The following is a 14349-nucleotide window of genomic DNA, read 5'->3' as shown; positions in this document are numbered from 1 at the left end:
GTTCTCTTGCAAAATGATGGACTTTTCTCATTGAGAATGACTATAATAGACTAGGTGACCATTTTTCTAAGGAATGTTTATATAGGAGATGGACTAGATGACCTTTCAACTCTAAGTTTCTATAATTTTATAAAAAAATAAAGGAGAATTTAGATGGGTAAAAGATAACACTATTGGAAAAATCCAAAATATACACAAAAGTATCAGAATTTGGGTTATTTATAATAAATAACAAGATGGGTTATAAAAACTATTTCTGAAAGACATGGATTCCACTGTACTACTGAGTTGCAGAGGCAGAAATACACTGGATATTATAAAAAATTACTAGAAGCAGAAAACACTATCCTACCATTGTAAAAGCTGTGATCTACTGTTGTAGTTGCTGTAACTCAAAAATAAGAAAGCTGAAGAGAGAAGAAAAAATAACTCGAACAAGACAAAATTACAAAAAGTCAGACTTCATTCTGGAAAGGCAAAACCGAGTGGGTACATAACAAGTATTTATAAAGAACATGAAGGACAAATAATGTACACTCAGAATTGTTCACCAAAACATGGAAGGCAATCCTTAATACTCTAAAAGAGGCAAGTTTATCACAAATACACAAGTAGCATTATATTCAGGAAACTGTTAAGACAATTTAACAGGACCAAGCAGGTTACAGACTGAAAACAGGAGTAACCTACCTCTTTTAGTTGATCAGCACTCCCCCATGATGCAGAACGCTGATGTGACCGCTTTTCTGCTCCTTCCTCTGCCCAACAGCTAGGTGTCTTTAAAGAAAATAAGTAAATGAAATGAAAAATAAGGACTTTTCCCTCTACTCCTTAATTTCACACAACTCAAATGGATTTCAAAATCCTAGCACATACCAATAAAGGGCTATACGAAATATTAAAATCCCTTAAACACTAAGACTTTCAAGACCCTGTGAAATGTTTATTCTTCTAAATCAGATATGATCAATCTAAGATGTCTGAGTAATGTTACTCAAAACATTTAGTTGTTCACATCAACACTAATAACTAAAAGTTGGCAAATTTAAAGAGAACTGTGAAATATGCATATTTCTGCTTTTAAAGAGAAGAGCCAAACTAAATTATGAAATAGTAGTTTTACTGAATAAAACATCCACCAGATTAATAGAACAAGCTCAGACGCAGTGGGATTACAGATGACCTACATGTCAGATATCTAACTAGACAGAGGGCTGAATGTACTCCTCTTTCTATACTCAGTAAAGAGTGTTAGCAATACTACTGCTTTTTGAAAAACATCAAACATCTTTATATAAAAATATAGTTAATATAAAAAATATTAAGCCAAACTGACTACAATTTAAAGCAATGCATCTTTTGAAAAACTCAAGTGAGCTATATGTCAGAAAATAGAATTGTTCCTACTTAAAACCTCATTTTCAATGATTTAACACATAATAGACACTACATTCGAACATACCACAAAACACTAAATGTCAAAGAGTAAGATCATTTAGTAGCTGTATTAAAAAAAATCATCCTTATATGAGAAGACTCTTGGTATAAAACTTTGAGGAAAGTTAAAACCACTAAAGACAAAGGATAATAATTATCGTATATAAATATACATGTCTCTAAAAATTATTTTTATTACATACTGAAAAATTCATCATTACACTTGTTGAGGCTGCACCTGACTAAATAATACACATGTTCTTATGATACACCATTCATAATGCTTGTGGACAACTTTTAAAATAATCATCACCTCTTAAAAGTAATGACACTCCAAAATAAAACCAGTAACAGTTGAATGCTAGCTGAAGAGAGACACAAATAAACTGCTTTAACAGTTCAAATACTAAAGTGAAGCTATATGGTCATAATATTGAGAGTAAAATATTTTATTCAATTGACAGGTGCAAAGATAAGAGGTATCAATAAATTAAATAAACTGCTTGCAAAGAACTATTTATTTATTAAAACTTCTTAATTTCAGTCCTAATTTTTTCCAAAGAAAAACTACTCTGGAAATAATCCCCCCAAGTAGTCATATCTTTAACAATCAATTCACTCCAAAATTATTAAATTATGATAGTTTTAGTCCAGCTTTTATTTTGAGAATTTATATGCTTCAACACTTTCACCTTTCTACTAAGCAAAGGCAATAATACTCTTATCAAAAATCAAATGATTAAGGATACACAGGGTTTAAAACTCAAACATGCATTCAACAGAAAATGAGTCAAATTTCTGGCGTGTTCCATAATTATTTACAATAACATTAATAACACTAATTATTTACATTTTGCATAGCTCTAACATTTTCAAAATACATTTGCATAAACTGTATCTCCAACTTAGAGATAAATCAGTAGCCACAAAAATTTTGAAAATGAGAGTTGCTGTCGCGACTCAGCAGTTAACCTACTAGTATCCATGAGGATGCAGGTTCGATCCCTGGCCCTGCTTAGTGGGTTAAGGATCTGACACTGCCATGGGCTGTGGTGTAGGTTGCAGACATAGCTCAGATCCTGTGTTGCTGTGGCTGTGGAACAGGGTGGCAGCTACAGCTCTCATTTGACTCCTAGCCTAGGAATCTCCATGTGCCATGGGCGTGGCCCTTAAAAATAACTGTAAATTACTTAATACTGCCATGCACACCAACGGCAAAGAAAACTAAATCTTTTATTTCGCAGAGTACCTCCTTTCTTTTCTTAAAAGTGAATGTGAAATCTATTTGATTATTTCAGAATGTAGCACTGGTTATACAAAAGAAATACATTAAAACATTATAAAACTATCACCATGGCAATCAGAAGAAATACAAATTAGAAAAGAAGAACTCAAACTATCACTGTTTGCAGTTGACATGATACTACACATAGAAAATGCTAAAGATGCTACAAGAAAACTGTTAGAGCCCATCAATGTATCTGGTAAAGTTACAAGATACAAAATTAATGCACAAAAATCCATTTCACTTCTATATACTAACAATGAAATATCAAAAAGAGAAATCAGGAAAAAGATTCCATTTACCATTATGTCAAAAAGAATAAAATACCTAGGAATGAACCTACCTGAAGAGACAAAAGACCTGTACACTGAAAACTATAAGATGCTGATGAAAGAAATCAAAGATGATACAAACAGATGGAAAGATATACCATGCTCTTGGAATGGAAAAATCAAAATTGTCAAAACAATTACACTTCCCAAGGCAATCTACAAATTAACTACAATCCCTATCAAATTACCAATGGTATTTTTCACAGAACTAGAACAAAAATTTTTAAACTTGTATGAAAGCACAAAAGATGCCAAATAGCCAAAGCAATCCTGAGAAAGAAAAATAGAGCTGGAGAAATCAGGCTCTCTGGTGTCAGACTATACTACAAAGTTGCAGTTGTCAAAACAATACAGTACTTGCACAAAAACAGAAATATAGGTCAAAAGAATAGGACAGAAAGCCCAGAAATAAACCCAAGCAGCTACGGTCAACTAATCTACAACAAAGGAGGCAAGAATATATAATGGAGAAAAAAATATCTCTTCAACAAGTGGTGCTGGGAAAACTGGACAGCTACATGTAAAAGAATGAAATCAGAACACTCTCTAACACCACACACAAAAATAAACTCAAGATGGATTCAAAGACCCAAATTTAAGACCAATTTCTATAAAACTCTTAAAGGAAAACATAGGCTGAACATTTTCTGACATAAACCACAGCAGTGTCTTCTCAGATCCACCTCCTAGAGAAATGAAAATAGAAAGGAAAATAAACTAATGGGACCTAATTAAACTTAAAAGCTTTTGCACAGCAAAGGAAACCATAAAGAAAATGAAAAGAATACCCAACCCACAAAATGGGACAAAATATTTGCAAGTGAAACAATTGACAAGGATTAGTCTCCAAAATATATAAACAACTCTGACAGCTCAATATCAAAAAACATGTTAACAACCCAATCAAAAAATGGGCAGAAGATCTAAATAGGCATTTCTCCAAAGAGAGAATATATCCAAATAGACATACAGATGGCCAGAAAACACAAGGAAAGTTGCTCAACATTGCTAATTATTAGATAAATGCAAATCAAAACTACCCTGAGGTACCACCTTCCACCAGCCTAAATGACCACCATCTAAGAGTCTACAAACAACAAATTTTGGAGATAGTACAGAGAAAAAGGAACCCTCTTACACTGTTGGTGGGAATGTAAATTGGTACAACCACTATGGAAAATAGCACCGAGATTCCTCGAAAATCTAAAAATAGAACTACTGTATAATACAGCAATCTCAACTCCTGGGCATTTATCTGGAAAAAAACATAATTTGAAAAGATCCACATACCCCAAAATTCATTTTAACACTTTAAAATATCCAAGATATGGAAGCAAACTAAATGTCCGCCACAAAGGAACAGATAAAGAAGATGTGGTACATATACACACATGAATATTACTCAATGATCAAAAAAATGAAATGCCATCTGCAGCAACATGAGGGACATAGAGATTATCAAAATAAGTCAGAGAAAGACAAATATCATGTCTCACTTATATATATGTGGAATCTAAGAAAAGATAGACATGAACTTATTTGCAGAATAAAAACAGACTCATAGGCTTTGGAAACAAACCTATGGTTACCAAAGGGGATAGATGGTGGGGCAGGGATAGACTGGGGTTTGGGACTGGCATATGCACACTGTTGTATATGGAAATACTGGCCAACAGTGACCTGCTGTATAGCACAGGGAACTTTACCCAATATTCTGTGATAATCTATAAGGAAAAGAATCTGAAAAAGAATGGATATGTGTACATGCATAACTGAATCACTTTGTTGTACTGCAGAAATTATCATCGACTATATTCCAATAAAACTTTAAAAAATGAAAAAAAAACTTACTACAAAAGAATATTTAGGTTCTTGATCCATCCAGTAAAATATGTAGGTTTTTGGTTGTTTCTTTGCTTTTTTTTAAGGCCGCACTTGCGGCATATGGAAGTTCTCAGGCTAGGGGTTGAATTGGAGCTGTAGCTGCCAGCCTACATCACAGCCACAGCCATTCAGGATCCAAGCCATATCTGCAACCTATACCACAGCTCATTGCAGTACCAGATCCTTAACTCCCTGAGCAAACCCAGGGTTTGAACCCACATCCTCATGGATACTAGTCAGGTACGTAATACACTGAGCCACAATAAGTAATCCTAAAATATGTAGTTTTTTAAAAGTACAAACACACCAGAAGAATCCTCAATCACACAGCTATAGAATTACAGGCATATAAATTGTTATTCATCATAATTTCAATTTTTTTCAAAAAATACTCCACAGAGAATAATTTCATTTTAATTGCATCAATTTAAAATAAAATAGGAGGGAATTCCCGTCATGGCTCAGTGGTTAACGAATCTGATTAGGAACCATGAGGTTGCGGGTTCGATCCCTGGCCTTGCTCAGTGGGATAAGGATCCTGCATGGCTGCTAGCTGTGGTGTAGGTTGCAGATGAGGCTCGGATCCTGCATTGCTGTGGCTGTGATATAGGCCAGCAGCTGTAGCTCCAATTTGACCCTTAGCCTGGGAACCTCCCTATGCCGCAGAAGCGGCCCTAGAAAAGGCAAAAAGACAAAAATAATAATAATAACATTATAAAATAGGATGAAAAATGCCCTACTCTACATTCGATAGACTGCACTGTCTAAAACAAAAGCTACTAGCCACATGTAATAATTTAAATTAATGAAAAAACAAAACAAAAGTTCCTTAGTCTCATTAGCATCCTTCAAATACTCAATAACCACATGTGGCTAGTGGCTACTGGCTGCCATACAGAAGAGCACAGATAAAGCAGATTCCTACCACTGCAGCAAGTCCTGTTGAGAACAATGTTTCATACATTTAATTACTGACTTTCAACAAGTTATTTTAGTCAAAGCAAAACCAAACATGGCTACTTGGTCTTTAAATCTATTTAAAGCTCATGCTTGTTAAGTCACAGAGGATGAATTAAATTTGTATCCAATTTGTTAAATCTGAGTATTTGAGAAATATTTTAGCATTTAAATTAGGAAAACAACAACACAAAGTAGCAAAAGTTCACCCCTTTCATATCAGCAAGTGACTCCTTCCAACTGACCTGTTACTGCAACCATTAATCTGGAGTAGAATTTTACGAACTGTGCTACTTTTAACATTATGGCTCCTGGATGTTAGTAAAGAATATATGACAAAAGGGGTCCATGGTCAAATAAATTACATATTATATTCCTTTACTCAAGGTACAACACTATTAACACTTCAAAATTCAAACACACACACTTTTTTAAAAACCTGCTTTATTTTCATGTCTCCGTAAGACTTATTTCGTAAGTACACTTATTAACATTTTCCAAAGACAGCTTAGAAATAAATATAATCATCAATAATTGGTATTATATATAATGGCTTGCTCTTTAGCCATCATAACTTAGGGGAGGCTTCCTCTCTAGCTGCCTCCACCTAAACTACCAGGGAAGAGAAAATGAACCTTTCATACACTTGAGCAATGCAGAACCAAAGCCAGTCTCTAAGACTTGACAAAAAGGTGGTTGGCTAAACAAACTAAACAAAAAACTTCTGTACGTGGAAAGGACACCTATAGGTGGAAAAGGCCATTTTTATTTTCACCTCTCAGAACCATCTAAAGCCTAGCCCATGAAGCTTTCTCTCCATCCCCCAGGTCCATTCTCCTATCTGATTTCCTGTGCAACAACTACCTTCTCTGAGTGAAGTACACAGAAAATAGCCTACTGCACAGGATTGCACATTTAAGACTTTTAAAAGAGCAGTTGGTTTTACATTCACAACAAAGCTGGAAGGATGTTACATAGATTTACCATAAACCCCTCACCACCACACATGGAGAGCCATCCAAATGTACCAAAGTGGTATACTTGTTACAATTGATGAACTTGACACATCATTATCACCCAGAGTTCATAGTGTATATTAGAGTTTACTTTTGATGTTGTGCATTCAAGGGGTATGGACAAATGGAAAACGACATATATCCATCATCATATACTATTCAGAATATTTTCACTGCCCTAAAAATCTCCTGTACTCTGCCTATTCATTCCTTCCCATCTCCAGACCCTTAAAAACCACTGATCTTTTTTGCTCTTTCCATAGTTTTGCTTTTTCTAGAATGTCAGGTAGTTGGAATTGTATAGTAGACTGCCTTTTCATTGTCACTTGCTTCATTTAGTAATATATATTTAAGGTTCCTCCATGTCTTTTCATGGCTTGACAGCTCATTTCTTTTTAATGCTGAATAATACTGGTGTCTGGATGTACCACACTTTATTCATTGATTCTCCTACTGAGGGACATCTTGGTTGCTTCCAAATTCAGTAATTATGAATAAAGCTGCTATAAACATCTGTGTACAGGTTTTTGTGTGAACATAAGTTTACAACTCTTTTGAGTAAGTGCCAAGGAACATGAATGCTGGATTGTAAGGTAGGAGTATATTTACTTTTTGTAAGAAACTGCCAAGGAGTTCCAGTCGTGGCTCAGCGGGTTAATGAATCTGACTAGCATCCATGAAGATGCAGCTTCGATCCCCGGCCTTGCTCAGTGGGTTAAGGATCTGGCATTGCCATGAGCTGTGGTGTAGGTTGCAGATGTGGCTTGGATCTGACATTGCTGTGCTGTGGAGTAGCCTGGAAGCTACAGCTCTGATTCAGCCCCTAGCCTTGGAATCTCCATATGCCATAGGTGTGGCTCTAAAAAGCAAAAAAGAAAAGAAAGAAGGAAGGAAGGAAAGAAGGAAAAAAAGAAGGAAGGAAAGTAAGAAAGAAAAGAAAGAAACTGCCAAAGTGGCTGTACCATATCCTATTCCCACAGCAATGTATATCAGTTTCCACTGCTTTGCATTCTGGTCAGTATGTGGTGTTGTCAGTGTACTGGATTTTGGCCATTCTAATAGATGTGTATAGTGGTATCTTGTTTTTATTGGCATTTCCTTGATGACACATAATGTGGAATATCTTTTCATATGCTTGTTCGCATTGTGTGTTATCCTCTTTTGTGAGGTGTCTACTAAGGCCTATGTTTAATAACCAGGTTGTTTATTTTCTTACTGTTGAGTTTTAAGAGTTATTTGTACATTTTGGATAAGAGTCCTTTATCAGATATGAATAATGGGAACTTTTGTTATTTACATCTTTATTTATAAACTAGAAAGGGCAAATATGCTTCTCTACTTTATTAATTTCAAAGAGGTCAAATGCCAGAGCCTAAAATCACATCCAAAAAAAACCTACGAAAACAAAAAAAAACCTAATCACTTCACTAAATTATTTTAATCTTATTTGATACGTACTTAAATCCTATGTAAAACTTTTTTATTTTTAATTTTATTATTATTATTTTGTCTTTTTGCCATTTCTGGGGCCACTCTCAAGGTACATGGAGGTTCCCAGGCTAGGGGTCAAATCAGAGCTATAGCAACTGGCCTATGCCAGAACCACAGTAATGTGGGATCCGAGCCGCATCTGCAACCTACGCCACAGCTCACGGCGGATCCTTAATCCACTGAGCAAGGCCAGGGATCAAACCAGCAGGATTCATTAACTACTGAGCCACGACGGGAACTCCAACTATTTTAAATTTATTTTTGTACTGTTCGCCTTCAGTCTTGAAATTTATTATAGTTTATAATATGTAAATATGATTATTGACTACTCATTATTTTATTGTGCTTAAATAGATGATCATTTATAGTAAGGTACTGATGAACTTGGCAAGAAATGAAATGGAATTACTTGAAAATCAATGATATTTAAATTAATAATTATGATTATAGACTAAAGTTACAGAAAAGTTTTAAAATAGCTAATGACAAACCCTTATTTAGAAAATATCCTTTAGAGATCTGGCTTTCTTTTCATGAATAAAAATTTTTAAACTTTTTAAAAACTTTAAACTTAAAAGATCATTTTGAAAAGATTATCCTGATGACACATGAAGGAGCACAAAAAGACTATGATTCTAACATTATGCATTGCTTTTCTGGTAACAGTATGTAAGTATACATAGTTTTATAACCAGATATAAACACAAATAGCCTCTTCACTAGTTAGCAAGGAGTGTAGAAAAGGAAAAGTTCAGCTCAAAAAAGCTTTAGGAATTCAGTGATAGCAGTTAACACACTCAAGTTTTCTCATCATGCTCCAGCTATATACCAAGTTATGTGCTCATTCTGTTAGGTCACTTTCAAATTGTAGTTCCTGGATGGGTAACACCAGCCTCATCTGGGAACACGTTAGAAATGCAAACTGTCAGGCTCAATAGCAAAATTACTAAATCTGAAATTCTTTTTTTTATTTTTTAAATTTTTACAGCTGTAGCTGTGGCATAAGGAAGTTTCAGGCTAGGGGTTGAATCAGAGCTACACCTGAGGCCTATGCCACAGCCATAGCCACAGAAACACTAGATCTGAGCCGCAACTGCCACCTATGCTATAACTTATGGCAACACCAGATTTTTAACCCACTGAGCAAGGCCAGGGATCAAACCTGCACCTTCCTAAGAGACTATTTTGGGTCCTTAACCCACTAAGCCACAATGGGAACTCCTAAATCTGAAATTCTTTGATAAGGCCCAGTAATCAGTGTTTTAAGAAGCTGCCCATATATGCATTATTTTTTCTTACAGGCTAATATCCATTAACAAGCATAATATTAATTTGCACATATCTTTAGAAATAAACATTAAGTTAGTGTGAATATTATTTGGAGCCATGTAGAAAGTTATATTGTTAGGGAGAAATTTTTCTTTACCAAGGGACATTAAACAGTAGTCTCCAGCAAGGACTAATATGCCTGATTATTTAAGTAAAATGTATATAATCCATAGCTATTTAGGCTTCAAAAGTGTTTAACACACAACTGAATGGAATTCTATGAAGTAAGGGTTTATAATTTTCTAGATTACCAACTAGGAAACTTAGAAGAGTTAAGAAGCTATTTTTCCATTTCCAGATCTCAAGGTGAGGGGGTGGGGGGATGATGGTGGTAAACTGCTGGATCACATTTTTTTAAATTATAATCAATTGTTATTTCCCCAATACATTTTTTTCCCTGCTGTACAGCATGGTGACCCAGTTACACATACATGTATACATTCTTTTTTCTCGCATTATCACGTTCCATCATAAGTGACCAGACATAGTTCCCAGTGATACACAGCAGGATCTCATTGCTAATCCAGTCCAAAGGCAATAGTTTGCATCTATTAATCCCACACTCCCAGTTCATACCACTCCCTCCCCCTCCCCTTTGCAACCATAATTCTATTCTCCAAGCCTATGATTTTCTTTTCTGTGGAAAGGTTCATTTGTGCCATATATTAGATTCCAGTTATAAGTGATATCATACGGTATTTGTCTTTCTCTTTCTGACTCAGTATGAGAGTCACTCAGTATGAGAGTCTCTAGTTCCATCCATGTAGCTGAAAATGGCATTATGTTGTTCTTTTCAATGGCTGAGTAGTATTCCATTGTGTATATATACCACATCTTCACAATCCAATCATCTGTCAATGGACATTTGGGTTGTTTCCATGTCTTGGCTATTGTGAATAGTGCTGCAATGAACATGCGGGTGCATGTATCTTTTTCAAGGAAAGTCTCATCGGATATATGCCCAAGAGTGGGATTGCTGGGTCATATGGGAGTTCTACGCATAGTTTTCTAAGTTACCTCCATACTGTTCTCCATAGTGGTTGTACCAGCGTACATTCCCACCAACAGTGCAGGAGGGTTCCCCTTTCTCCACACCCCCCTCCAGCATTTGTTATTTGTAGACTTCTTAATGATGGCCATTCTGACTGGTGTGAGGTAGTACCTCATAAGTAGTTTTGATTTGCATTTCTCAAATAATCAGGGATGTTGAGCATTTTTTGATGTGCCTCTATATCTTCCTTGGAGAAATGTCTATTCAGATCTTTTGCCTGTTTTTCAGTTGGGCTGTTGGCTTTTTTGCTGTTGAATTGTGTAAGTTGTTTGTATATTTTAGAGATTAAGCCCTTGTCAGTTGCATCAATGGAAACTATTTTCTCCCATTCTGTAAGCTGTCTTTTTGTTTTCTTTTTGGTTTCCTTTGCTGTGCAAAAGCTTGTCAGTTTGACTAGGTCTCACTAGTTTATTTTTGCTTTTATTTCTGTTGCCTTAGAAGACTGATCTAAGAAAACATTTGTAAGGTTGATGTCAGAGAATGTTTTGCCTATGTTCTCTTCCAGGAGTTTGATGGTGTCTTGTCTTACATTTAAGTATTTCAGCCATTTTGAATTCATTTTTTTGCATGGTGTTAGGGTGTGTTCTAGTTTTTTTTTTTTTTTAACTAGGAAATACCACAGATATTAACTACTACCTCTGTGATAGACACGATAAAATTATTTGCCTTACTCTGTAAGAAATATTAATTTAAGTAAAAGCAATAATAAATTTGCCCCAAACCTTAAGACTATTCATAGTAATTCTAGTTCTAAGAATTAACCTGAGATGTGCACCAAGAGAAGCATTGGAAATAAATTAAAAGTTTATCAATAGAGGAAAGAAATGTTGTAGCACATATTTATAATACAAAAAACCACCTACACAGACTACAATTCCACTTTTGTAAGCAAACACATACAAAGATAAATAGACTTTAAAGAGATATTGCAAAATATCTCTTTAAAGTGAGAATTCTAGATAATTCTAAGTAAATCCTTTTTTTTTCCCAGGTGAATCCAAAAAAAATATTGTTTTAAAAACTACTTAAAATGGAGAGCCAATCATGGCTCAACAGAAACAAATCTGACTAGTATCCATGAGGACGCAGGTTCAATCCCTAGCCTTGCTCAGTGAGTGAAGGATCTGGTTTTGCTGTGAGCTATGGTGTACGTCGCAGACACAGCTTGGATCTGGCATTGCTTTGGCTGTGGCTCAGGCCAGCAGCTACAGCTCCGATTTGCCCCCTAGCCTGGGAAACTCCATGTGCCGTGGGTGAGGCCCTAAAAAGCCACAAAAAAAAAGAAAGAAAGAGAGCTTAAAATCTTGTTGAGGAACACTTAATGACATGAGAAAATGTTATGATTTATTAAAAAGGTTACAAAACACTACCTGCAGTATCATCTGAACTCTTATTTTTAAAAGTTTTTAATTTTAAAATTTTTATTATTTTAAAATGTAAATGATCAAACTATAAGGGGATATCTATATCTATAACATATATGTTATATATTATAATATCTAGGTAGCTGATTTATATGTTTATATATACTATATATCTAATATGTATGTCTATATAATACATATTTATATTATATATTTTCTATTTATACATTTTATAAATATTTATGCATTTATATATTACATATTTATTTACATATTATATATTACTATATTTATATATATTTTATAAACGTGTGTGTGTGTATATATATATATATATATGAATCAGTTGTCTGGATATTAGTGTTATAAGCAACTTATTTTTTGATTTTTGGTATTTTCCAAATCTTCTGCAATGACTACTAGTTTGAAAATAGAAGCAGTATTCTTTCAAAAATATACAATGTAGCCATTAGAGAACTGTTAAGTGTGGATGTATATCTACTCTGAGAAAAGCCCAATAGAGAATTATAGAAATCCCAACTTTAGATGCAAATCTCAAATCTACCTTGGAAGACAGGTTATATGTAAATTAGGATCTCAGTATGTATCATATAAAATATTTCTCACCTGAAATGGTTTCCTTTGACTAGGATATTGGAGTTCTCTCACAACTACAAGTGTCTATATGTAGATAATCTACTGCTAGCTATGGGAATGGAGTTGGGAGACTTTAGGAAAATTGAAATATTTAATTATTTAAACTAATGGAAAACTGAAGGTAACAAATATAAAACACCCAGAAATATTAGTGGAAAGTTATTGATGAGAATGCTGACAGGAAATTATAATTCAGTTTGGATATGTCTTTCATGTTGCTTTTTAATTATATGGAAGAAACAACATATCTATAAAAATATTTTCCTGACAAAGTTAAACATAGAGCTGTGGTATGATCCAGCAATTCCTAGAGAGATGAAAACACATGGAAACACAAAAACTTGTATGCAAATGTTCAGAGTAGTTCATCAACTCATGAATATATAAATAAACTGTAGAATATCCATACCATGGAATATTATTTGGCAATACAAAGGAATGAAGTACTGATACCTGCTAACACATGGATAAAACTTAAAAATACTACAGTAAGTGAAAACAGCCAGAAACCAAAGGTTTTTGGAAATATTCAGAATATGCTAATATATAGAGGCAGAAAGCGCCTATGGCTGATGGAAAGAAGAGTGGGAAAATAGTGAGAGACTGCTAGTGGGAAAAGTGGTTTCTTTTGCAGTGATAATGTGTTCTAAAATTGATTATGGCAATAGCTGTAAAACTGAGTATATTAAAAATTGTACTCTCTAAATAGATGAGCTGTATGGTATAAAAATTACATCTCAATAATTATTAAAAATATTTATATCAAAGACAAGATGGCTTCACAGGCGAATTCTATCAAACATTTAGAGAAGAGCTAACACCTATCCTTCTGAAACTATTTCAAAAAATTGCAGAGGAAGGGATACCCCCAAACTCATTCTATGAGGCCACCATCACCCTGATACCAAAACCAGACAAAGATACCACAAAAAAAGAAAACTACAGGCCAATTTCACTGATGAACATCGATGCAAAAATCCTCAACAAAATACTAGCAAACCGCATCCACAAATACATTAAAAGGATTGTACATCATGATCAAGTGGGATTCATCCCAGGGATACAAGGGTTCTTCAATATCCACAAATCCATCAGTGTGATACACCACATTAACAAACTGAAGAATAAAAACCACATGATCCCCTCAATAGATGCAGAAAAAGCCTTTAACAAAATCCAACACCCATTTCTGATAAAAACCCTTCAGAAAATGGGCAGAGTGGGAACCTACCTCCGCATAATAAAGGCCATATATGACAAACCCACAGCAAACATCATTCTCAATGGTGAAAAGCTGAAGGAATTCCTGCTGAGATCAGGAACAAGACAAGGATGTCCACTCTCACCACTACTCTTCAACATAGTTCTGGAAGTTCTAGCCACAGCAATCAGAGAAGTAAAAGAAATAAAAGGAATCCAAATTGGAAAGGTAGAAGTAAAACTATACCTATTTGACACGATACTATACCTAGAGAACCCTAAAGACTCTACCAGAAAACTGCTAGAGCTCATCCACGAATTTGGCAAAGTCACAGGATACAAAATT

General features: G+C 34.7%; 1 protein-coding gene across 10 annotated transcripts in view; it reads right to left on the bottom strand.

Moving 5' to 3' along the window:
* The window catches only part of GLCCI1 (glucocorticoid induced 1), a 116346-nt gene that overhangs the window by 62599 nt on the left and 39398 nt on the right, over nt 1-14349 (bottom strand). For all 10 annotated transcript variants that reach the window (XM_084977094.1, XM_084977089.1, XM_084977092.1 and 7 more), the window contains one exon: nt 691-777. In XM_084977094.1, coding sequence (XP_084833220.1) covers nt 691-777 — 87 coding nt within the window. The remainder of the gene's footprint in view (nt 1-690; nt 778-14349) is intronic.

Source organism: Sus scrofa, chromosome 9, assembly GCF_054392235.1.
Source record: "Sus scrofa isolate SSC_HxYL_T2T_F1_AM1 chromosome 9, Sscrofa_HxYL_maternal_Yorkshire_Landrace_v2.0, whole genome shotgun sequence".
Taxonomy (NCBI): domain Eukaryota; kingdom Metazoa; phylum Chordata; class Mammalia; order Artiodactyla; family Suidae; genus Sus; species Sus scrofa.
Note: the sequence above shows the minus strand (reverse complement) of the source record. Positions and strands in the feature narration are given on the sequence as shown.